At 33.7% G+C, this 27,394-nt stretch overlaps 1 protein-coding gene across 1 annotated transcript; it reads left to right on the forward strand.

Moving 5' to 3' along the window:
* Positions 1–674: 674 nt before the first annotated feature.
* Positions 675–27,394, forward strand: LOC121410275 (mucin-17-like). Its single transcript, XM_041602256.1, has 6 exons — positions 675–825; positions 11,479–12,713; positions 13,660–13,764; positions 14,755–14,923; positions 23,270–23,343; positions 26,298–27,394. The coding sequence occupies exons 1-6, from the start codon at positions 786–788 to the stop codon at positions 26,811–26,813; spliced, it is 2,139 nt and encodes a 712-aa protein (XP_041458190.1). The 5' UTR covers positions 675–785; the 3' UTR covers positions 26,814–27,394.

Consider the following 27,394-nt stretch of genomic DNA (forward strand, 5'->3'; position numbering starts at 1 on the left):
GACTTGGCATCGTTGACTCTCCGATAGAAAAAACACATAAGAGAGAGAGAGAGAAAGAGGGGGAGGGGGGTCTCGTTTGCATTAGGCCTACTGTTTTGCATATTAACCTATTAGTGACTTAAAATATGCGAAACTACAATATTCATGATATTATGAAATACATATTTTACACCCAATTCCGATAATGTTTGGCATTATGCTTGTTTGTTTGATTTTTAAAATTGAAAAAACGCTGAAAATCTCTAACAAAATAATGACGTTCTTAAAAAATTAGCAGGACTTATTTTGTTGTTGTGAAAACTCCCCTCTTCTCCTCCTCTTCTTCTTTCTCTTCTTCTTCTTCTTGAGTCCTTCTTCTTCTTGTTGTTCTTGTTCTTCTTCTCCTCCTCCTTCCTAAGATCCTCTTCTCCTTCTTCCTCCTTCCTAAGATCTTCTTCTCCTCCTTCCTAAGATCTTCTTCTTCTCCTTCTTCTTGTTCCGATTTACTTGGGGCTAACACCCCTATAACGCCAATGTTTTGTCAGAGAGACTAAAAATTCCATTTCAATTCGATAGAGAGAGCGAGGGAGAAAGGGGGGGGGGGGGGGGGTAGAAAAGTGAGTCTTGCACGATCCCATCTCGGTACCTCGCATACGTATACTGCGTGTGCATGTGACTTTGGATAACCGTCTCTCATATATGCTTCTGCTGTAGCATTCAGGAGATCGTATACGAGATGCGCACTTCTAAATTGTAAAGTAAAATCTCATTCTCAATCAGGTTATCATACAATTACAGAGTCAGTCATGGGTTCGTATCAAAGGATTACCGTTTTCATTTTCTTAAGTAAGTATACATTCACTTATATTATTGAGAAGGTAACGTTTAGTTTTTAATGTTGAAACCCAAGAGTGAAATGATTGAGCATCGCAAGATGCAAGCCCAAGTAATTGTCCATTCATTCAAATGATTGTTGATGTCGACTCTTTCTGCTGTAGCTCCAAAATGGATTGCAGCAATACAATAGGCTGAGATGCGTATGAAACGTTAGATAGGGCAGACTGATTAAATAGGTTCTCATTAGATGTGATGACATTGTTTGGTGAGAAACTGAAGTGATTTGATTACCATTTCTCGGGCTCTTTTGTTTGAGTGAATGTGAGATTCTAACATGAGATTTAAGTTGTAATTTCAGCTATTAAATAAGTCAAGAGTCTAGCACTCTAAGACTAAGTCTAACTTTGTTTTCTCAGTCAAAGTCAGACTAAGACTAATCTCAGTGTAGAACCTATTCTGAAATTTCTTTATCTTTTTGTAGTTCTATATCTTTTTTTTTTTATAAAACAGCATCTTTCACTGAGCATACATGCATGTATGTATATTATAGTCAGGAATGACCATCATTTCTGGGGGGGGGGGGGGGATTTATCAAATTCAGACAATATCATCTCCATTTGATTTTGAGTGCTGCCAATGTTTGGCTATACCTACATGTAGTGTAGTTCAGTGGAACAACCAATGTACACGGACTGAAGCTTGTGGTATCAGAAGTTAGAACTGTGTGAGTTACATCTAGATCTATGTGTAAACTAAACATTAAAGCTGAAAATTGTAGATCTAGATCTAACTATTAATATCTGTTGGCAAGATAAAGGTATTTTCTCATCTTTTTTTCTGTTAACTTACTACTAGGAAACTATGATATAAATTTATGCAATAAGGGGAAGGAGCTATTGTAATTCAAATGATTTTCTACTTGGTCATCGATCCCTGCAAGAACATGTTTTACAACAGGAGACATATAAAAATGATGCCATTCCAGGGAGAATCATCATTGGCAGTTTTAGCACAGTAGTGCACGAGCAAATTTAATATTATTAAGCGTAGGGGAAGCAAAGGAACTACCATACACTACATGTTTTTTTTTTTTTTACAGAAGACACTTTATTGGTTGATATAAAATCATATAATGATAAGTTGACAGATGGAGAATGGGCATTTCCAGAAATTTGAGATATAAAGATCCATGAAAATATGAGACAATTTTCAAATTACAATCCCTGTTATGTATCTAACATGAATTGCAGTTTAGTTGAAATATTTTCATGGCTATTACTAGTCCTGTTGACTTTGAACTTGTTTATACTTGTTGAGATTACTAAATTAACATGAAATATTCATTAATTTAGAAAATGTTCTGATTTTGGTTCAACTTACTTTCAGTTTGATTCTTTAGTCCAGGGCCTATAAAGAGCATTGTGACATAGCCTACTACTGTATAGATCTACATGCTGAATACTCAAATGAATTTGCCTACTCTGACTCTTGGACAAGGATTTAATGATTACATTCATGAACTTCATGAAGTAAATTCTAACACTGGGACTGTCCTATCCTTATCCTACAAAATGAAGTGTCATGGTTTGGCACTGGCTCTATCCAATATTTTATACTACAAAATGAAGTGTCATGGTTTGGAAATCTTATGTTGAAGAGCAGAAAAACAGGCTTAACATATTGGGCTTTTAAAACCTAAATACTGTAGTGTAGTGTAAGAATAATTTTTTTTTGTTTATTTGAGGTCAAAAGTTTAAGGGGAAAGTTCAGTTTTGATTATTGCCTCCTGTTAAAATACATTTTGTTTTAATATGTGTATGTTATTTTAATTCTGTACCAAAAAAGTTATTTTCTGTTTTATTTTCAAATGCCTTTTCTTTAATGTTTGCCAAAAGAGTACATTAAGAAAAGATTCAATGATGTGAATTAAAATCCAGTAGTCATCCTAGCATTATGCTCCCCAGATTGTGTGACTGCTTGATCACTTAATGCATTTATTTATGAAAACTTGAATTTAACCATTAATGAGATTGATCTCTAGGTAATGATTTATCTCTTGTCTTCGTAAAGGCGCTAGACTTGACATACTGTGCACGTTCATGTAGGTTCATACACGTTATGAATAGTGATCACCACTTTTGAAATGTTCAGTACTTTTACTTACTTTACAGCTTGTTTTTGAGATTGCATTTCCATGCAATTAATTTCCTATATGATTTTACTGTTTTTGATCAATTTATAGACTTTACAGAATAAAACTTCAATTGTTTCCACAAAAGCAAATTTTTAAATGATTTATGAGTAAGGCCTGTACTGTAGTTGATATTTTCTTGTCAGAGTAGATAGGCCATTGAACTGACTGAAGTGACAACAGAATTGAGCTACACGCAAAAAATAAAAGAAATTGTTGTAAATAACAAATTGTCATCTTGATATGAATTCTCAAAATCAAACCACAAATCCTAGCCTGAAGAATATACTCCATTGGTAACTTTTGTCCATTGACAGACAAGTAATTTCAAAATGATATTGTCCACTTGTAAACATTGAGATTGTATAGCCCTCTTTGTTGGGCAATTCAGGAAGTTATTGATCTGACAAATGACAAGTGGATATAGTGGATTTAGAAAGAAAGTCAATATTCGCCTATTGACACACAAACGACACAATGACACTAAATATTACAGATCACTTGCACTTTCACTGACCTGAGTACAGTGGTATCTCAATGTGACACCCCTATGATATGTAAATATATGAACATTGAATGTATTAAATTTTATTAATACTTGCAAAATCAATAGTTATGCAAGTCCAACCTCAGATGAATGATAAAGCCTGGTACATGTATGTTTGTATACTAGTGAATGTTCATGGTTTATTGAATGAACTTCATGTCAATTTTATCTGCGTTCATTGAATGATTGCAGTCATTGATTATGTTGATATGGGAATAGGATTAGGATTATCATTTGGTCATCATGTTATCAAGGTTATAATTTGTCTAATAACAGTCTTGTACATTGTGCGGCTCTGCTTGTTTATTTTTCAATGAGCTTAGAGTCTGAGATAAAATATGTTAATTATTCTTTAGTCAATTAAAAGCACGGGAAGCCAGGGTTATCACATTGTGCATCCAAGAAAATCAATTGACATTATTCAAGACCATGATAGATTTCTTGAAACACAAATGTATTGCTTTCTTTGCATTGGGCCTATCCTGCATTTAATATAAACACTGTGAGAACACTCCCATTTCATTGGATACTTTTTTTTTCTTTGTAAGCTTGTTCACATTTTGACAAGTATATTGAAAGTGGGGGATTTTGTAGAGTGGCATGTTTACATGCTGTGGTATGGTAAGGAGGTCACATTGATTAAGGCAAGCCAAGCTGGTTTATAATTTCTCTTCAATTTAAGGTCAGAGGGGATTACATTCTTAGAATTCCTTTGTGTCAGAGCTCCAGAGAAACAACTTCTAATTTTGATTTTATAGGCCTACATTTAATTTTTTGGAAAGAAGTTAATTTGGTAATTTACTTTTTGTCAGTAAAATTTTAATTTGATTCATTTAAGGACAAGTCCACCTCAGAAAAATGTTGATATAAATCAATAGAGAAAAATCAGACAAGCACAATGCTGAAAATTTTATCAAAATCGGATGTAAAATAAGAAAGTTATGACATTTCAAAGTTTCGCTTATTTTCAACAAAATAGTTATATGAACGAGCCAGTTACATGCAAATGAGAGTCGATGATGTCACTCACTCACTATTTCTTTTGTTTTTTATTCATTTGAATTATACAATATTTCAATTTTTACGAATTTGATTATTAGGACCTCATTGCCTGAAGCACAAAATGTTAAAATAATGGAATTCCACGTGTTCAGGGAGGAATGAAACTTCATTTCACATGACAGTGACGAGAAAATTAAAATATTTCATATCTCACATAACAAAATACAAAAGAAATAGTGAGTGAGTGATGTCATCAACTCTCTCATTTGGATGTAACCAGGGTTGGCGGATTTAAATCACGTTGATTTAAATCGCGATTTAAATCACCATGATTTTTTTTTAAAAAATCATTGATTTAAATCACTTCCATTGAAACATGTACAAATCATGGACAAAGTATTTGTTCAATGTAGTTTTAATTCTTCAAGTCAACTGAAAAAACTTTGAATTAACTTTATATCAATAAAAGATCAACAAAGTCTTCATATCTACTTAAAACAAATTAAAATCAAATTAATAAAATCAGGTAATTCCTTAAAAACTACAGATGTATGTTGTCAATAGGTACTCATTTTTTGTAAATTATGTCGAGTTTTTCTTCTGAAATTTTACATTCTTTGTCAGTTATTATTAGTCAATTTCTTTCTTAACATAAAGTTTTCACATAATCCAACTTTTCAGAGAGCAGTTTGTAAAAAAAATATATATATAAAAGTCAATGAGAAAAGGTTTGTTGGCAGTTTTCCAGTTTTGATCCTTCGCCTACACATAACTACTTCTGTCATGTAAAATAAAAAAATGATAACTGCATGTAATCAACATATTTAACATGCCTCTTATTTCGTATTGTTACATTTATCATACATTTGATGTTTTAAATAACATAATTATAAAAATCACATTAACATAATGTAGTACAGTCATAAGCTTTCTCTTATAAACCTTTTAAGTCACTGCAGCCCATTTTATGTTCAGTGCTACAAAAAATGGAAGTTTTGTATCTGCATCTAATAATGGAAAGAGCTCTATAACAACAATTTGCAAAACTCAGAATAAACATTTAACACTGCATTTTAATGTTAAGATGCAGGTACTTCAGTTACAATCATTGGCAGTTGTAAGCTGTGTCTTATTTAAAATAAAATACTTCTTTTTGTAATACATATGTTGTAATTTAAGCAGTTTTGCAGTTTTTATCCTTTAAGTTAAAAGTAAGTAGATTCTTTTTCATACTTCATGGATCAAACAGATTTTTTTTGTAGAGAATATGGGAATGAAAATTGTAGATTAATGTAAAAAAAATTCACAGTAACAAAATGTAGTATAGTCACCCTTTGACTAAGCTATCTCCTATATTGTTCTCCAAAACTGAGAGTTTTGCATCTATATCTGTAGCAAGAGAAGAGCTTTTTATCAAAAAGATCCTAAACATATTGTAGTCTCTCTTTGACTATTGTAAAGCTGTGACTAATTGAAAAAAATCATTGATTTGAATTATTTCTCTTACAATATACATGAATACTAGTAATTGGCAAAGGGTTTGTTGGCAGTTTTGATAAGGGATTTTTTCTCTTGGATTTTTTAAATATTTGAATGAAAAATCCCAGAGGGGAATTTTCTCTACTCACTGGGAATTCCCTATGGAATATTCCTTCATAGGCCTATGTATGATAGAATTAAGTTCAGATACATGATTCCTCAAATTTATCTTTAATTGTCCATTTTTACTGGATTTTAATTACAAAATATGTGGTTAAGAACAATATTAGGGGTGAAATGTATAACATCAATATTGATGTCATTGTAAGAGTAAGGGGGGGATAATTACCCTTTTTTTCGAAGGAACTTTTAAAAAATCAAAAAAATAAAAAAAATCTGATTTAAATAAAAAAAATCTGATTTAAATCAAATAAATCCGATTTTTTTGATTTTTTTTTAAAAATCAAAAAAATCGCCAACCCTGGATGTAACTGGCTCTTTCATACAACTATTTTGTTGAAAATAAGCAAAACTTGAAAATGCCATAACTTTTTTATTTTACATCCGATTTTGATGATTTTTCAGTGTTATGCTTGTTTAATTTTTCTCTTTTTATTCAAATCAAGTTTTTGTTGGGGTGGACTTGTCCTTTAAATTTCATTTGATAAAAATAAATATGGAGAAATCAATTATTGGCGAGAAGGAATGAAAATACAAAGAAAATTAAGTGACAATACTGAAAAATTATGTAGGCCTACAAAACAGTATTTGAGTGTGGTCTGGTAAATGTTATAAATCTGAGTAATTCCAGCCCAAAATTTAACCCTATCTAGCCTTGGGGGGGGGGGAAGGGGGGCTTTGTTAACCAACCTCAACATTTTTACAAGAAATCTCTAATGCGAAAAGATCAACTCTGTAACGTTTCATGACTTTTTTCCTTCAAGTCCAAATTTGCGACCTGGGGACCATTTCATGAAAGTTGTTAGCCAAATATGTACATCAATTAGCATTTGTAATTTAAAAGTAAATTTGCATAATTTTGGTACAATTAACTATCCAATGTAGGAGGAGATTACATCATGAGTGATGTGGCTGTCAATTTTCAGCACGATCGTGTGATCAACGACTGTGATCGGGGGGAGCAAAAAAAGCCCAAGCCCCCCTATACAATTTCAAAATATTCCAAGCTATGTCATAAGGTACCTTGTCAAAAGTCATTGCAGTATCTTTTTAGCAGGAGTTCTGTTCTAAATAGGCACTTTGCATATTTGACTAGGTACCTAAGGAATGATCGAAGAAGGAATGTGGAGTAGGACATACACAAAGACTAACACATACAGTGTAAAAAGGAAAAAGAGTTTGTCTTTCTTAGGTAGGACTATTAATGTAGAAAAAGACAAATGATGAACTTACACTTTTTTGGTTATTGAAGAGGCATATGCTTCAGAGTTTCTTTATTACATTACATGTATATCTTCAAGGTTTAAAGATCCATAATTTGGAACCTAATGTTTTTTAAAATAAAAAGTAGTACATACATGTATGGAGCCTGGAGGGTATGTGAAAATTGAATTTCTATAGGTTTGATGAGAATGGGTACTTGTGTTGAGAGAAAACTATCTGCTTTAGGGATTTAGAAAGTATTTTTATGGCAAGTTTGTGGCAGTATTCTTAAAAGAATAAGTCCTAGAAGTACAAGTATACAGAGTAGGCCTATATTTCTCCTTATTATAATTAGCAACTTTTGTATTTGTTTGTTTCATGAATTATACATTAAAAAAGTAGAAAGGCTTTATAGTTCACCCTAACAGCAAAATCATTTGAATAGTAAGAATTAGATAAACACTTATCACACAAAATATCATCAAAATCAGATTATCTGAATGACATTTTTGTCTCACCTGCATAGCAGAGTGAGACTATATTAGTTGCTTTTCAGATGACGGTGGCATCAACATCAAATATTAACCAAAGGTTAAGTTTTTGAAATGACAGCATAACTTAGAAAGTATGTGATTCTAGTTCATTAAACTCGGACATACATGTAAGTTTAATCAAGTATTACTGAACATCCTACATGTACCTGAGTTTCAGGTCACATGACCAGGGTCAAAGGTCATTTAGGGTCAATGAACTTAGACAATGTTGGGGGAGTCAATATCAAAATCTTAACCTAAGGTTTAGTTTTTGAAATGTCATCATAACTTAGAAGATATATGGATCTAATTCATGAAACTTGGCCATAAGTGTTATTAAATATTTATATAATATTTACTGGCCTTGAGGGGAACATTAAATATGTTGACCGCAACAGAAGGGCGACATATTAGATGTTTCCCCGAAAGAAGAGCCAGTCAATATTATTATTATTGCATAAAGCTGTACAATGTGTAATTCAATCTACTATTCGGAACAATTTATATATATGCCTGTTTGCTTATCACTACTTCTGACTTCAGGTTATTCACGACCTTTAATAGCGAAGTAACATTTAATAAGCAATTGTGACGTAATTGTTTCTTTGCAGTCGGGCATCATGCAGCGCAAACATACACGCGTGTAAATCTTGCGCTTGGGTTACGTTTGTGTATGCACTTGCCGCACCGCGCATTGTCTACAATGCATTGTACTTTGTTTCATAAACTGGTTCCAGCCAGATTTCTGAAATACTGAAATTAGCAATCAAAATCGGCTCCTCCTGCGCAAGCGCATTTATTAGCAGAAATATGGCCAATATTGCCCTCTATTTTGTACAGGATTCCTATGGGCAAATCCCGGGAGGGCAGCATGGCAAATGTTTTCCTCTTTGGTCTCGGATTTAAAGTAGCAAGCGAAATATGACTTTTATTTATCTGATAAAATGCCTTGTATAGGTAATAATACTGAATATCCTGCCTGAATTTCAAGTCACATGACCAAGGTCAAATGTCATTTAGGGTCAATGAACGTAGTATTGTATCATTATATGAATGGTGTATTTTGTGAATAATTATTTTATTCAAAGTCAGCACTGCTACTATATTGAATCGCGTATTAAATGCAGGTGAGACTGCCAGAAGTGCTTCACCCATTAAGTTTTTGTCCACTGTCACAAAGAAAACTGCAAATGTGGATGCCAATTGTTATCTTTTTTTATTATTATTTACTGTGGAGCTTCTATGTCATCAAATATTAGAATTTGAATTTTGTTATACTAGGTCATAGAAATGAAGAAAAAGAAAATATTGCATACTTATTGCATACTTATGCTGATTAAATAATAATAATAGGCATTTATATTATATTGCACGATCTATCTAGAAATTTCTATTCCAAGGTGCGTTGTTATTATTATTTAACTTGAGTTGTTATTAACTCGAGCTTCATTTTAGTGCTCATGCATTCAAGGAATTAATGCTGCCGGATACCCATTCACCTTACCTGGGTTGAGTGCAACACAATGTGGAAAATTTCTTGCTGAAGGAAATTATTCCATGGCTGGTATTCGAACCCACTACCCTCTGTTTCAAAGTCAGAAGATTAATCCACTTGGCCACAATGCTCCACACGATTTATGTTGTGATTATTGATGTGATCGTTTATGATTATGATGATGGTGATGATGATAATGAATGATAACAACAACAACAACGATAATGATGATGATAATAACAATTGATATCTATTTGATGATGATAATAGGCCTATATTGCATTGTAATAGCTCATACATGTATAGCTGCAGTGATGCTCTTAACAAACACATGAGTAACTTATGATTTTGATTTGAAATTGTCTAGTGATGTTTTCCTTAGGTATATGTCAAATGGTAATCTATTATATTAACAGCTTCTTTGTGATGTTGGAATAAACTCTCTCATACAATACAGGACTAAACTTGAAACTTAAAAAAGAGATAAGACTCTCTAGGGTCTACTGCATGGCAATAATGTTCCATTTGAGTATTTACCTGTTTACCTACTGTGCATTCCAGAGCTTCCTACTTTTAAGACTTACTCTAGATTGACCTCAGCCTTAAGGTCATTATTGCTTGACCTTTCAGGTCATACCCCACCCTTTTGTTGACCCTTACTCCATCTGCCCTGATTTATTAGCCATCCTTCTAGTAGAAGCATTTCCATTCCAAGTACATAGTCTTAGACCCCTGTTACATCTGAAAGTTTCCTACCCGAGACCCGACCGAGTCCACTTGCAACCTTGACTGGATTATTGGTGGATTAGCTTCGCGAACGGACCGAGTCCGAAATGTGGTCTGTTTACATCACAGTGTTCATTCCCTCCCCTTTCGCCCTATCTGTACTGTTTCGAGCGGCATCCGATTGCTGACACTTTTAAAAGGCGCTCTCGATCTAGGCTCCGAATAATTCGCGCGCGCTAATTGAAGTTACCCGAGATTCTGAAAGAATGCTGATGATCCCAGCAGTCGTTGAAGATATGATCGACTTGAAAAGGATACGTTTAAAATGCTTCTTTTCACTCAAATCAAAGACTTTATCAATCACAATTCACATGTCGCAAAAACATTCGAAGAACGACGGGGCTGGGGAGGGGATAGCGCGCGCTATGACGTAATTTGACAGCTGGCGAACGGACCGAGATAGGTTCGAAAGCTTGTGTGCGTTTACATCTACGAATCGGTGGACCGGGGCCGGCCCGATACCTACCCGAGACTACCTCTGGATGTGGTCTCGGGTAGGTTCGCTAAAAGGTGGCCCGAGGTAGGTTTGGGATGTTTACATCTGATTTCTTTCCGACCCGAGGTAGGCCCCGGGCCGGCCCGAGGTAGGGAATCTCTCAGGTGTAACGGGTCTTAGTCACGTTCCTCTCCAGCAGTGTATCACCTGTTATCATTGCACTTTTCTCTCCAATCACCACTGAAGCAATTAATTTTCAATTTTGCTAGTGGTTGGAGTATGTGTATGAAGAATGTTTTTATTGGTGTTTGCTTTGCTTTGGAATGTAGTTGGAATAAAAGTTGACATACATTTTGCAGGACAATCACCTCTAGTTCATGCAGTATTGAAGAAATTTTAAATGATATTATTTTCTTGGTATAATAATGATATTTGTTTCAAACCACATCTTGTAATGATAAGTAGGCCTACTACATGTTAATGACTTTTAGAAGGAGAACAAAATGGTGACAAAATTGAAAATAAAATGGGTTTTGCATTGTTTTGGGGACAGGTGTACTGGATAAATCAAATCGTGTTGAGCATACACATGTAGGCCTAATATGCATTTTATCTTGAAGCCCATTCTCCAGTGCATATAAATGTAATATAGAGATTAAATGTAATAAACCCTCAATACAATTTTTCCTCTTTCTTTTCCATGGTAGATGGTAAGATGTAGACACTCAAAAATATTTTCACTTTATAGTTGTTCACTTGCAGGGTTTCTGTTTTAATAAATTTCTGTTTTGCATTCTTTTGATTAAACAGTTGGTTGTTTAGTTGGATTATCAGTTGGATCAAAAGCTGGATGTAGAGGTGATGGTGTGTGCTCAACACAAAGGAGTGTGACAGCATCAAGGAGATCAGTTGCACCAATTACTGACATTGAATACGACACTGTTACAGAAGTAGGTACAACATTCGAAGTCGTAACTCAAGTGAGTAGTGACTACATTTCTTCTCTAAATGTAACTCAAACACTTTCACCTACAAGCAAAGGTGAAACTGTTGCCACAGCACAGAACGTGACACAGACTGTAGTTTTTACATCCAGCAGAGCTAGCCGAGCGGCTGATGCGGTAACAGCAGTTTATACAGAAGTTGAGACAGTTGTTGAAACAGGAACCTCTCCTTTAGATGGAGATGGAAAAGAAGAGTTGACCACTCCATCAGAATTAACAACAGATAGGTTACCTGTATCAACAATCAGTCCTTCTCCAGCTTCTGATAATTTAGTCGATACAGGAACGACCTATAATGACATCACAACTGTGATGATGGAAGAAATGACAAGTGATTCCGAAAGACCAGAACATATTATAGTTTCAACACCTTCAGAAGACTCAATCTCTCCATTAGAAACAACTCCAGGATTCCTTACCACTGTGGATCAAATCAGTTCAGCACCAACATCTACCCCAAAGAGAGCAACCACTGCATTACTGCAAACACCACAACTGCCTACAACTCCAGAAGATCTAACCACCAGCATCCTCCACACATCATTACCATATACAACAGAGAAGATAATGACAACAATTCTGCACACTTCACTACCACCCACATCTCCAGATGGTCCAACCACATCTGCTCCAGAAAGAGGAACCAAAGCAAATCTACAAACATCTATACCACTCACAACATTGGAGAGTTCAACAATGGTACTCCTACAAACATCATTACCTTCTACAACACCAGAGAGTATAACCACAGCATTACCACACAGTTTTCAAACATCAACTTCTGATGGTTCAACAGCGGCCCCACTCCAGACAACAATACAACCTCCAACATCAGAGAGTATAACCACAGCATTACCACACACTGTACCATCAACAACTCCTGAAGGTTCTACAGCAGCCCCACTCCAGACATCGATTCAACCTTCAACATCTGGGAGTACAACAGTACAAACAACTTTACCACCTACAACTCCAGAACAATCAAGCACAGCCAGTCTAGGTTCAACTGGAAGCCTGTCTACTTCACGTGGTACTCAAACAGTAAGTCACTACATTGTTTCCTGCATTATTTCAGCCATGCACAATATGTGCTTGAAAGAAAAATTTAAAGTACAGTGTGTTTGTGACTTTTGCTCATAATAATCATCAATAAACTCAGTTATTTTTTAATTTAGTTAAAAGTCAATAAAGACAAATAATGAGTCAATGAATCTATTTGCTATGAAATTTGATGCAGCAATGTCATCCATTAGGTGGTAGAATGAGACTGTACCAGCTCTATAGTGAGCTGTTATAGTAAGAATGGCCCTTGAAAGATTGTATTTTTCCTATTGCTATGTGACCAGAATTTAGATGCTTGAATGATTATAAATTATTGAAAATGCTTTGATATCTAGTTTTACAATGATCTTTTCTAAAACCTCTGTTTAGATGTTATTAATGAGAATTAATAGGACCTACACTGTTCATGATAACGTTGATATTTTTTTGGTAGTTAGACTTTAAAGTTTGCTTTAATCTTTAGCTTTTATTTTTTGTGAAAATGTGTATGATATCTTTCTACATCTGCATTTAAGGCAAACTTCTTTGTCTTTTTCAATGTACGCAATGCACCTTTACGCCCTCTACCTTAGACTTAACATCTAAATGTGTATTATGACGGAATAAACCCATTCATAGACTTCGCCCTTTCTTAGGATGTATGCATATATATATATATATATATATTATAAAAGATGCAAAGAGGTAATGCATTATACTAGTTCCAACAGAGTTTATTTTCAAGTTCAAATTTTCGACTTAAATCTCACGTCTTCTTCAGGGATACAATAAAGCTCACATTGACAAGATATGGAAATAAAAGATGCATTCATGATTATAGTAGTCATAGAAACGCGCAGGTTAAAAAAGCATCACCATCATGAAAGCATACTTCTTGACGCGCACACATATATTAGTTAGGCTTCTTTTTTGCTTATTTTTTCAGATGGATGCTGACCATGGAGACTCTGACCTTAATCAAATATCAGTCAGTGATCTCTCATTAAATGAAATTGAGAATATTGTTACACTTCAATTTACACAAATCACGGTAAGTACAAATGATAGTAAAATGTCTGTCTATTTCTCCGCTAAAATGCTAAGATTATTTATAGTCAACCTTTAATACATTTTGATCTGAAATAAGTCGAACATTCTCCAAACTTGATGATATTCACAAGACACCTTCCTATTATTGCATCTACTTTTATTTTCTTTAATACATCAAGCAAGTCAATATCAGTTTCAGCTGATTCAAGCTATTCTTCATCTATCAATAAATTTTTATTTTATGAACTGATTTTTGCATTGAAGATACAAGACCTAAAATAACGACTTCAAATTTTCCCTTATTGATTGTATTTTTGCATGTCTTGTCTTGTACAAAATGAGCACCTTGTGGCATATCGAGGTGACTCTTGTGGGTGAAATTCTGAGGAATGAATCCCTGTCGAGAAAAAATTACTGAAAGGTTAAAGTTGATAGCTTTCACATATTATTTGTCTCATGCTGGCAGTTTAAAAATAACTGCGGAGTAAGAAGTTAAATCTAATACTTGGAAAGAACATGGTAGAAATATTCACTTGGTTCTATAAATATTGTATGTTCAAAAGAAAAGAAAATCAACTCGCATGAAAAATTTAACTGTCACTTGTTTCTTTGTGTACATCTTTTAACAGCATTTCTCATTTTCGATTCAATTATTGATGCTTTGTTCTTTTCAAGTGCATAACACATACCAAGGAAATGTGTCTCTATTTTCATACATTTTTTTTATGAAGAAATGAAAATAATACAAACAGTCAATTCATGATAGAGGACTAGTATGATTTACTTGACTATTCCACTTCCTTGGAAGAACTTGACAATGTTAATATCTAGTGAAGATGTCAACTGTTATGCTTTGCAAAACTTGATAATTTGTATGTCTTGTATCTACAATTATACATGTAGCCTATGTCTAGTCATATACATGTTTGATACTGGTCTGTTCAAATTGAAGGCAACGTTATCATTTTCTAAATTATGCATTCATTTTTAGGTGGAGTCATGGTATGAACACTATGATCTGTTATTCAGAGGATATATGGCCAGTATGCTGGATTCAGTAAAATCAAGCAGTGACATTTATTATATCAGTCCAACTCCTCTAAATCAGGATGGTATCCTTTATGTCTCATTTATAGCACGATCTTCATCAGAACGCAAACGTGAGTATTCATTTATTTTGATAGTGTGGCCCGTATTCTGAAGTCGGGTTTAACTATTATACCGTTTTCATACTGAAGGCGAAGTGGAGTTACTCCGGAATAACTCCGGATTGAGTTTATACGCTTTTACTGCGGACCGACTTTAAACCCCCTTTCATATTGGCAAGCACCGCAGCGGTGTATCCGCAGTCATTGCTATGGTTTCCAAGCAAGTTCGCGCCATACGTGTGGCGAGATCACAGCGATAAGCGCATACCGCATTTCCGGTGCGGAGTAACTCCGTTTGTAACCCTCTTCTCGAAGTGGGTTGAGTACTCCGCTTTGAATCCGGATCGAACTAATCTCAGAATTTTCATATTGCCCTCCAAAGTGGAGTAACTCCTCCTAGGCTCCGGACTAACTCCACTTCGGCTCTCACTATGAAAGGGGTATTAGAAAGTCAAGGTTAATATGAGTTTTCCAGATGATGATGATGTTTAAAGGGATAGTTTAACTTTGTGAGCAGCTGATTTAAAAAATTCTCAAACCAAGATGAAACATGTGTACAAGTACATGTATTAGAACTAATAAACCCTGAAAACAACCGTTATTGAGAATAAACAGCTAAAACTACACGGCAAACCCCGATTTTGTAAATAGGCGTCTTATAGACACCTAAATAGTACACTTAAGTGTATGGGATGAAATTAAGATGGTGTTTCCGGTCACTTTATATTTCAATTTTTGAAGCACTAAATAATTATTTTCGAACGCAATTTTTTCTGGGCTTCATTTTTGTAACATATCACAGACACAGGTGACAAGTGTGACCTTCTAGCTCAGATTTTTTAAAAGTCAAACCAATGTTAACCAATCACTTTAACAAAAATCTTTATTGAATAATGCAGAAAGTTATTATCACAATAATAGTAAATGGGCCTGTAGGCCTAGTTAACTTGCAAATAAAACTAATTGTAGTCATGGTGTTGTCTTTTTAATTTTCAGCCTGTTATTTCAGATCATCTTCAGGTTCCATATTCAGTTCCTGCAGATGATCAGAAATAAAATGTCTCATGACTCTAATCTGTGATTTATTTGTTAATTTGTGATAGTGAAATGATGGCATTGCAAGGTGAAATGACTTATAGACAATCAGAAGCACACCCACAAACAGAATTTTGGGAATTCTATCATGTGTGTTAGTCAGGGGCTAACCATGACCACTGAACCCACAAAACAGGTTTGGTCTGGGATTGCAATGATATAAACCTTTGTTGAAATTACATGCTATTGCCATTAGTCATGTGGGTTTGTTAAAGAGGGTGGTTCCCTTACGTTGATCTGATGGAGATAGAATTACCAGACTACTGCCGAGAATGTTTCTTTGAAGTGAGCAGAGATGTATTGCAACATCACTCAGAAACAAATCGTTTTCATAGAAGTTCTCTCAGTAATCATTGCCTAGTAGCTTTTTGAAATCTTAAACCTGTTGTCAGTTATGAAGCAATCATCATTCTGTAGACATGCACAATATATCATTATACTCAAATGTAGAAAAGGGGAAATTCTACTCTGATGTAAAGTTGTTCAAAAAAATCAATTCAATTATTTGAAAATATAGTAAGACAACATGAAATGCATAGATAATTTTAAAGTCAGATAATCTGCAATACCTGTCTAAAGATTTTGGAAAATGTTTCGATGTGAATGATATTGACCAGTGAATTTTGGAGCCCCTTATTGGACTTATCTTTAGTTGTTGTAGAATATGAAAAGCAAGAGTGTCCCGTGTATTTTTAAGAGCATTCATGAATGACAGTATGCCCCCTTCCCCCCAAAAAAAACTCTTTACTAAATACAAACAATTTATCTTTTCTGTTATTAAAGAAGGTTATTGATAATGAATTTGAATATTTTTCCCAATACAGAAGTAAGTCAAATTGACCTGGTACATGTACATGTACGATTTATCTCTAGAAGAAAAATTTGCCAATTTATAAGAATTTAAACAGGTAGTCCACCTTGATTCATATTTTTTAGACTAACTGAGAAAAAGTGCCTTTATAGCACTTTTATTGGAATGACATCTCTATATTGGGTGTGTTCAATCTTGATTTTCAAATTTAACATCAACTGGTTTAAAAACACTATTACAAAACGTGGGTATTTATAATGAGAAACAAAGAGTGTGTTTGGTGTCCCCCATTCCCGAATACATGTAAAAGTAAACTTTAAGTTCGAGATTTGGAGGAAAATTTAAATGACAAAAAAAGTGCCTTTGGAAACGCGATCAGCTCAGAATTAAAACCTTTAGCATCACGAATGCAATGAAATATGAGACTTAACACAATTGAGCTTAGACAACGTCTTAAAATTTGCTCTTGCAGTAGAAGTCTACACAAACATGTATACCAGAATTTACTTTTCTTGCAATGAGTCAAACTCTGCAGTAAGCTAGTCCTTAATGAGAGCCCTGGGGGATATTTAAAGAATATTGATGCATATATATATCCTGCTTTATAGTTGACATCGTATGACACTGAATAGTGTGCCCCTCATCCAGGCAAAAAAAAAAATGTTTTCAGGGCTACTTTCAAATCTGTGACACTTGATAAGCTTTAACGTTGGGGGTTTCCAGGGCTCCTTTTTTAGTTTCCAAAGGCTCTTCTAGGCATATGATTTCATTCATACCCTGATCGTGAATGTGTTCTGGCCAAGGTTGGCTCAATTTTCATAATTAATTACATTTTTTAGAGTAATTGTCATTTTAATTTGTAATTGAATTTTTTTATGGGAAATTAATTGCCAATTACATTTAATTACATTCAATTACATACTTGATTAATTTATTGTTTGATTTACTCAGGATTGCTTATTTCATTTTACCTTTAGCTTCATAGTGCTCTCTTGCATGAAACTGTATCCTCTCCCATGATAGGGAGGAAAGAAGAGACGCTTGCTATAAAGAAGAGCGCAAAATAGGTGGTGCTACATGCAAAATATAAATTTATCTGACTTATGATTTACTGTATAGTAAGTAATTGAATTGTAATTGACAACAGTAATTGGTAATTGCAATTGGAAAAAATGTAATTTTATTTAAATTAAAACTAATTGTAATTGAACATTTCTTTAATTACATAATTGCAATTGTAGTTGAAGAAAGTAATTGATCCAAACCCTGTACTGGTTTTGTAATTGTGTTTTCAATTATGATTCATGTTGGTGTTTAATTTGAAAATAAATTGAACACACCCATTACAGATAACTCCCTGTCATCTGATCCTGGCATGCTTCAGTGACGCAATGTATGCCCCTTTTCCACTCCCTTGGGAGCATTCCAAAAAGAGTTTCAAAACTCTATTGACTAGGTATACTACATCTAGGCTTTTGCATCTTGCGTGAGACTCATTCAACACCTGGGTAGAGAGTGGAAAAGTGTGGTTTGACTGGAATTATCATCCTCTAAACTAGGAATTTAGCACCCATTTCAGAAGGAAATTTGATTTTTTATTTTACTGAGATTGAAAAGCAAAAAAAAAAGAAGATAGGTCTATACATTGGTGATGATTTGATTAAAATCTATCAAAGAAGAAAGTTATGAATTTTCAAACTTTTGAATTTTTGATGTCACATGCAAGCAGCTTCTCCATTTGTCAGTTCCATTTTTTAATTATTTTCCGTAGAAGGGGATATGAAATGATGTTTCTGATGATATATCTATCCCACAAATGAAATCACAAGTTTTTTAGAAAATAGCATTTTGGGTAATTTATATCATGTGACATATGGAGGAGCTGCTCATATGGGATGTCACAAAAGCAAAATTCAAAGATTTCATTTATTCTTCAACAGAATTTCATCAAATCTTCACCAATATACATAGTATTTCTCAATTATTTTTTTTTGCGTTTATCAAAGCTTACTTGTTAACAGCCAGGGAAGGGGGGGGGGGACTTCCCTTTAAAGACAAGATGAAAAATAATGTTTAAAAGTGAAGAGTCAATAAATGACAAACATGTACATAATGCAACCAAATGATTAATATAAACTTATTCAAAGTCTGATGGGTAATATTCTGGGATGATATGTGATAACCAATAAAAGGTTCAGATTCAGAATTATATTGTTCATATCTAAGCCCTGAACGATGAAAAAAAAATACTTGTTAAGGCCTATTATGTTTGAATTCCCAAATAATATATGTGTGAATGTTAGAAATGAAAATATTGCATTATTTTCAAGAAACTCAGAACGGCTGATCATGTGTACTATATGTAGGTAGAGATTGAGGTTATGGGCTACATCTCAGGTTCACAGCCTGTTGTGGTTGTAATATGAGAGTCTGTGCTTTGTTCCAAATCCTCCTTGTGGCTCATTATGCACAGGCAGGTGTCCCTTTACCCATGCTAAAACCATTCTCCTTGCTAAAAATCAAGAGCTTGAAGCTCCTTGCTCTAACCGTTGAGTTATGTCTTCATGCTGACTTGACCCCCCTACTCTACATCTCTTCACCGAATATGATGTAGCTCTCACTGCTCTGCTTTCTCACTGTACATCAGCAATCCATTTTCTGTCTAATTTCTATCCATCTATCGATCTATTTATCTATCCTTCCATCCATTTTTTAAAATAGATTTCTGTACAGAAAGACCTACAATTATCCCCATAAATCAAATATTTAGCAATGAATTTGTTTCGATGCATTACAGATGAAAATGTGATACTGATATGCAAAGCTAGTGAGGCCATTGTATTCCTATGAATGAGGGAATATGAAAGAAAAAATATTGTTGTAAAATGGAGAATTAAAGAGAAGAGCTGTTATACATCTTTGATCTTTCCCTTGCAAAAAGGGAAGTAAAAAAAAATAGCCTTTCAGTGTAAACATTTTGGAAGATTACTATATAAAGCACAAAAGTGGTATATATTATTGAAAGGCACTTATGAATATCAAGGACAAGTGTATTTTGATATGGGCTATGTACAAGAAAATAAACTAAAGGAATTTGTTTTAGACATATAGAGTTTTCCTTTATGAAAATTGAACATAGGCCCTAAATACTAAATTGTTTACTGTGAAACAAATATTGGCAAACAATTTAGCTCACAATATTGGTACTTGGCATCATATATAGTTTGATATAATTAATGATACATTGTATGGCACTTTTTTGAAGAATGTGAAGTTTACAAAGTATTAATTGATATGTGGTATCACAATATTGTTGTTTTGGCAGTGTTTTTTCCCCCAGCTTTATTTTCAAGTTCTTTGCTAAGAGTAAATGGATGATATGATGTAATTTTCATCTGGATTTATGTGCATTTGGGTATATCATACAGAATATCAACATGTACATGTAGTCTGTCTCCCTTTTTCTTTGATTACTGGATGGCTTCATGTTTAATACCAAGTTCCAAAGTGTATACACCTGCATGTTTGTATCCAAGCAAAGATAGTGGGATTGCAGCAATATATCAAGGAGTCATCACCCAACGCCTTGATATATCTGACTGGGTCAGAAGGTGTAGGAGAAAGTGCATTGAGGTTAAATTGAGTTGGTAGAATGGGAATTGACAGAGACCTTTACCCTAAGATATTACAATTGATTGAGGCTGCTTCGGATTCAATGTTGGGGTGAATTGGACTGTACTATGCAATATCTGTTTGATGAAGATGCTCTGAAGATCAATCTACAAAATAGTGCTTGGTAGACCATCTTTAAAGGGGAAGTTCAAGTTGATTTCGATAAAAGTATACAGGCAAATAATGATACTTTGGCAAAAACAAAAACAAAGAATATTGGTTGTAATCAGCGCCTTAATAAAGAATATTTGGCATGTGATATAAAGTCCCTAATTTTCTCAGGAAATTGAAGAAAAAAATAATTGTGCATTCAAATAGTAAATGCTGTTATTATTATTATTATTTGTAATCCAGCATTAACTATTAAAAATGTCAATTTGTGTATTTCATTTCTCATGATTCATGTACATGAACATGGAAAAGCTGATCTCATGTGATATCACAAAATCAAGACTTTAGAAATTTATTCTGTAACTCTTCCATGGAGTTTTGTCAAATATTTGATTTACATGTTTCTCTAAATTTGCTGGTTTTTATTTGACAAATTTTTATGTAAGGGTAGACTTCCAGTAAAACAGTACCTGTGGTTTGATTTATATAAGAGAAATATATACAGCTGATTGAACTATATTACAGGTTTGAATATGTTAAGAAAAATATGTTATTAATTTTTTCTTCTAAATAAGCAAATAATTTAATTTTGATTGAACAAAGCAAACTAAATGCTATTCAAGAAAAATGGCTGAATACCAGAACAATAGATAATCATTATTTTTAATTTTAAATTACAGATAGCAGTAGCTTTATTGTAATCAATGCATATATTTGTAAATTATTTCAAGTAAGGAACTTTCATGTATTCTTCTAGAGTTTAAAACTAACTTCCTTTCTGTCAGATATCTTTGAACAAGAAAAGACTTGCACCTCTTCCAAACTCTAACAGCAATTAAATTTTAATTGTACATGATGTGTAGCAGTTTAGGATACAGTATGTCAAATGGAATATTGTAATTATTAGAGTAGAGTTGTAGGCAGGAGAGATGCATCGTTTGACTATAACTTCTGATGTCTTAGAGCTATTAAAGGGATAATGAAGGAAAGAATAATATTTTTCCTTTTTGTATTCTGAGACATGTGACATCAATTATAACACAGACCCAGTGGGAGGTTGGACTAATTATTCTGTATGGTTGGTCTCATACAATACCAAATAATTCCTGCACAGTGTGATAATTAGATCAATTAAGCTATGTGTAGTAGTTATACAATTACAGTACATACAGAGCCTAAAGAGTCTATAAAGCAATTGCTTAAATATAAGACCAAATTATGATTATTTATATCTATATTATTGATTTCCAATCCGTCACATTTTGGTTCTTGTATCTACCACAAAGATAATAATCATTCAAGCAAGCTTCCGCAGAGTTACCAGTTTAGTTTTAAAAGAAATTTCAAAGTCAAATGAGATTGTATTTAATTTTGTAACTGGCAATGCTATGATTAACAATGATATTCATATATCTTGCAAGGCATATGAGTACTTTACACAATTATGCACTTTTTAATAAGATATTGATCACAGCATACAAGTTCCTGGCTCTTCTTTTGGCAAAGTACCATTGTGTTTTAGGGTTTATTTTTTTATGTATTTTGTATGTATATGTATTTTGCTAGTTTTTTTTATTGAAATTGTGATAAGTAATTTAATAAACAAATAAAGACTAAGGTTTTTATTTTTTACTGTACCTTGTGTATATCAATAGACAAATCACTTCACACCCAAAAATGAAAAGAAAACAAAAATAAGTCATTAGGAGCCATTAAAAAATTGAAATTCATGCATTTTATATGACATAAAATATGGGACAGCTGCTCATTTATGACGTCACAAATTCCAAAACTTAAAATTCTAATAACTTTCTTAATGTTTAACAGATTTTCCTCAAACCTTCACCAATTATTTTTTTTTTTCTGCTAGTTTTACAACAAACTTTTCTTCAGGGTGAACTTCCCCTTTAAAAGGGTATTCCAAACAAAAAGAGTGATATTTGTTGAGCAAAATGCTGAAAATTTTGTAGAAAGTCTGGCTAAAAATAATAAAAGTTATTGACTTTAAAAGTAATTTCTTTTGTGAAAACACTTTCACCCTTTTCTTATTTTGTGACAAGAAATAATTTTGTATTTTCATAGCATGATGTATGTAGAACATGTGTAAAAATGATTGTAACAAGATAAGTTTCACTTCAGGGATTGTTATCTCACACAGTATATCAGTACTGAATTCTATTTACATTCTTTGGAATAAATGTAAGACAAAACAATAATTTGGGAGATGATATCATCAGCTCTCTCATTGCACATTCACCATGACTTTGTAGTGACCTGAAACTTCATGTATAGTATAACTTCACCCAAATATTGAAAAAAATTGAACTGTCTTAAATTTCTTGTTCCTTATCCAAGTTGTGATTGAATTTTCTGTACTTTGTTTTTCTCATTGTAATTTGTTGAAAATAATTTTCATCCTGGCGTAACCCTTTAAAGTAATTACTTGTACTGCATATCTTTTACGAACCACAAAGACTAATGTTTACAGGTAATAAAGCTTGGTGAGTCTGATAAATTAACTTTGAATTAGGTTTGAATATTGTATAGGTACTTCTAGGTACATTGGGATAAAACAGAGTAAACGAGGTCATAAACATTAATGTTCTTTTTTAGGCTTATTGAACATTAAGATTTTATAATTTTGCATTCTTTTTGGTATCATTGTTCAGGTTCAACGAATCCAGTTGTTCCTCTAGATGATATTCTTGGAGCATTGGACAATATGACAGCATTAATAGCTAATGTAAGTATCCTTGCTGTTATTTAGCTATTGTATTCCCAGTTCACAGTGAGAATCCTGAATTCATATTTTTACCAACAAAGTTATGGATAGGTAATGATAATGATAGTTATATCCCGCAATACTAAGAATCTTGCTAAAGGATTGGTCAAAAGTCAGTCAAGTGACAATTGGTAGTTTTCGCATCAATCATCACTCAAAGTGATGGAACTTTCGTGCTTCGCTGATCACTTCAGCCCATAGGGACATAACAGTTATTAAGAAGTACACACAAAATAAAGAGGTCATTGCCCTTCTTTTTTTTTGTTCCATCATTTTCCATCACATCACAGGATGATCTTGCAAGATGTAGGTGCGTGCAGCAGTGAATATACCAACTAGAATTAAAACTTAACCCCTCCATTGTTTGCCATTGAAATTCCTTTGTGAGGTCACATGTATCTTGCTGGAGCAAGGTCTACATGTAGATGCTTGCACAGTTTACATATGCGCTAGCATGAAAACAGTTATATCACCTCAAAGACTATCACTTCTTCAGCAAGCTGGTTGTACTCACTATCTCTCCTCAATTTTGCTTTAGAAAGGTAGTTTTGTACATCCAGCTTATCTTAAAAGTGCCTGTCACCTTCACCAGTTTGGTGTATTGATGATTGATAGGTTGTCCAAGTTTTTAAAGCATGTATTTTAGCGCCTACATTCGTAATTCCGAAGCTTCGTAACTCCGAAGGTTCGATTATTCCGAAGGTTCGTAATTCCGAAGGTTCGTTAGTCCGAAAACAAAATGAGGTTCGTAATTCCGAAGGTTCCTTAGTCCGAAAACGAAATGAGGTTCGAAATTCCGAAGGTTCCTTAGTCCGAAAATGAAATGAGGTTCGAAAATTCTGAAGGTTTGTAAGTCCGAAAACGAAATAAGGTTCGTTAATCCGAAAGTTCGTAAATCCGAAAACGAAATATGGTTCGTTAGTCCGAAAATTAAATAAGGTTCGGATTTCCGAAAATGAAATTAATTCATTTTGGTAACAAGAACGGTGCTGTTCTTGCAAGATAACGGGATATTATGCAATGATAAACTATCGAACGATGATATATGTGTGTGAGAACATTTTTTTTGCACTTTTTTGGCTCCCCCTAAAAAAAAGGAAAATACTTTCCGCCGCCCTTGGTTGAAACGTGTATCGTCTTCATGGCTAACTGCAGGAATCCCTGAACATGTCCCTTTTAGATCAGGTCAGAGCTTATCATTAAAATTTCTGCTAGTTATCTAGTTACATAGCCATCTTGTTTTGAAGATCACAAACATATTGCCCATCATATTTTCAACGAAAACTATAGATTGCGCTTCGCGCTCGCATTATTTAACAAGTGCTTATGATGTTATTACATATTTATTTTATTTATAATAATTATTCGCTATTAGGAATACCATTTCAAAGATACAAACAAACAAAATCAACTTTAAAGCTGCCGATCCGGAAAATTATGGGTGAAAATATTTCGCCCCCCCCCCCCATTGGCGAAATTGGATCCGCCTGGGGGGGATAGCAGGGGGCACTTGTACCCCCAAAAGAAATAACAGGGAAATGCTATTTTTCCAAAATGGGAAATTCCTTTTTTTTTCAAAATAAATACTCTCTTTAAAGTATACATTTTCGATTAATTTTCAGGAGAAACTCTTATTAAAAATGACATCCCCTCCAATACAAATCCTATTATCTGAAGGTTACTCGCAAAAGACCATCACACTAAATCCCTAAGCTGCATCTTTAAACCATTTGCTTGGGCAGCATTTGCTCAGATAAAATCGAAATTAAGTGTATGTTTGATCCGGGCATTATTCTTAAATCAATACATGCTTTGGCCACAACACACACATATATCATCGTTCGTTAGTTTATCATTGCATAATATCCTTTTATTTTGCTAGAACAGCACCGTTCTGGTTACCAAAATGAATTAATTTCATTTTCGGAAATACGAACCTTATTTAATTTTCGGATTAATGAACCTTATTTCGTTTTCAGACTAACGAACCTTCGGATTAACAACTCCTATTTCGTTTTCGGACTAACGAACCTTCGGAATTACAAACCTCATTTCGTTTTTCGGATTAACGAACCTTCGGAACACCGAACCTTATTTCGTTTTCGGAATAACGCCACAAATGTTCGGATTAACGAACCCTTTTTCGTTTTCGGATTAACGAACATCGAGGTATAGGCAAGTTACGTGTTTCAGAATTACGAAGTGTAACCGTATTTAAGACCTTTTAAAGTGTTGATTTATTATTTTTCAATCAGATTGTAGAACCCACTCTTATATGTACACTAGAAGACTGAGTCTACTCTTTAAAAACATTCCTTAGTAATTTAGATGATATATATGTTTTGTTTTAAACCTAAGGAGCTTGTTTATTGGTTGCCAACGTAGTTACAGATACATTTTATCACTGTCTTGTGTTGAGATGTTCTTAATGTCCACAATTGTTTCAAGTTTGTCAATTGATCCACTAGTAAAGTGGTTATTGGTAACTATCTCAAAATGAGTTCGAACAGAATCCAATGATGAAATTACCACCAAAGTGTTTGTATGTATTCATAAAAATTATGGAAGAAAATGTGTAATTGCTGTGAAAAAAACAAAATAAGCATGGAATTCCATCCATCAAATGTTGAGTATTTTTCGAAGCAATATTAGTACTGTCCTACATATGCTGTACTGTGTTAGTGATCAGCAGAATTGTTGATTTTGAGCTAAGACTTTATGATTTTACAAAGATAAGTGTACATCAATGTACCACATCGAGATATATGATAATATTTTGACAATTAACAATGATTTAAAAGACCTTCTCATAAATAATTGTTTGCTTCAACTACTGTCTTTTAATATTTTAATGAAAGTATTCATTTTTAAGAGAGAAATTCCATAATTAAATATTTTCTTTGTTTTCTGCACAGCTTGGGCTTCCAGAATCACAAGCCCCAAACATCACTACAGAGCTTCCTAGTTTCATTCAAATCAACCTACCAACCTCCACAACACTTCCAGATGAGGAGGACAATGAAACAACAGAAGCCCCCATTATTCCAGAAGATGATGACAAAGAAACAACAGAAGGCCCTACTCGTAAACCTCCTCCAGAAATTGGTTTTCTGAGTAATCCTGGTCTCTTCATCTCATTGGTAGTAATAGCTACAGTGAGTATTATAATCATCATTGTCGGTCTTATCTATCTTCTCTGTGATAGAAAGAGAGGCAGGAGCGGTGAGTATATAACCAATCATACACCTCGTAATAGTGATTTGGAACTGGGATTTGACAATCCTGTCATGGCGGAAAATGATAAGAATGTATCTAATGGCAATCACCTTTCAAGCATAAAGGGAGAAATGGAATCAGATATGATTGTACCATATGATAACTTTACCCAAGAAGAATTGATGAATTATGAGGTGGAAGATACTCATTTGTAAAGCAATCAATTTCTCCATGGCATCATGCAGTGTGAAATATAGATATTTGAACAAAAGTGTTTTGTGATGATGCCATTGTATATTTCACTTTGAAGCAGTATGTACTTTGAAATGATATTTTAAAGCAGTTTTGCTGCGGGACTTTGTTATGATATGTGCATTTTAAGACAGTGAATGTTTTAATAAAAGTGACACATGTGTTTGATTCTTGGTACACCTATTAAAATTTGCATAGTACTAAAGTTCAGTTCTATATAAAATCTTATATCCATAATTCAAACAGTTGTACTAAAGAATGTTACAGATATAATATAGAATTTTTTGGCGGTCATCCGAACCGCCATATCACACATATGACTGTGCAAAACCATTTCAGAGAAAATCAAAATTTACTAAAATAATTTTTACACTTTTTTAGTTCCCCAGCCTTAAAACATATGTATTGCTAGAAAATTACATGGTTGGAAAGACCAAGACAATTCTTTACATTGATATCTTTATTTTTACACAAAACCAAGGATCAGAGAAAATATAGCAAAAGAGCTACATGCTTGTAATTTTGGATTGAGGGGGTTTAGGTT

Source organism: Lytechinus variegatus, chromosome 3 (assembly GCF_018143015.1).
Source record: "Lytechinus variegatus isolate NC3 chromosome 3, Lvar_3.0, whole genome shotgun sequence".
Classification (NCBI taxonomy): Eukaryota; Metazoa; Echinodermata; class Echinoidea; order Temnopleuroida; family Toxopneustidae; genus Lytechinus; species Lytechinus variegatus.

Coding starts and splice junctions, on each gene's coding strand:
- LOC121410275 (XM_041602256.1), top strand. CDS start 786: ATGGGTTCGTATCAAAGGATTACCGTTTTCATTTTCTTAA. Junction 12,714..13,659: donor CTTCACGTGGTACTCAAACA/GTAAGTCACTAC, acceptor TTATTTTTTCAG/ATGGATGCTGACCATGGAGA. Junction 13,765..14,754: donor TTCAATTTACACAAATCACG/GTAAGTACAAAT, acceptor ATTCATTTTTAG/GTGGAGTCATGGTATGAACA.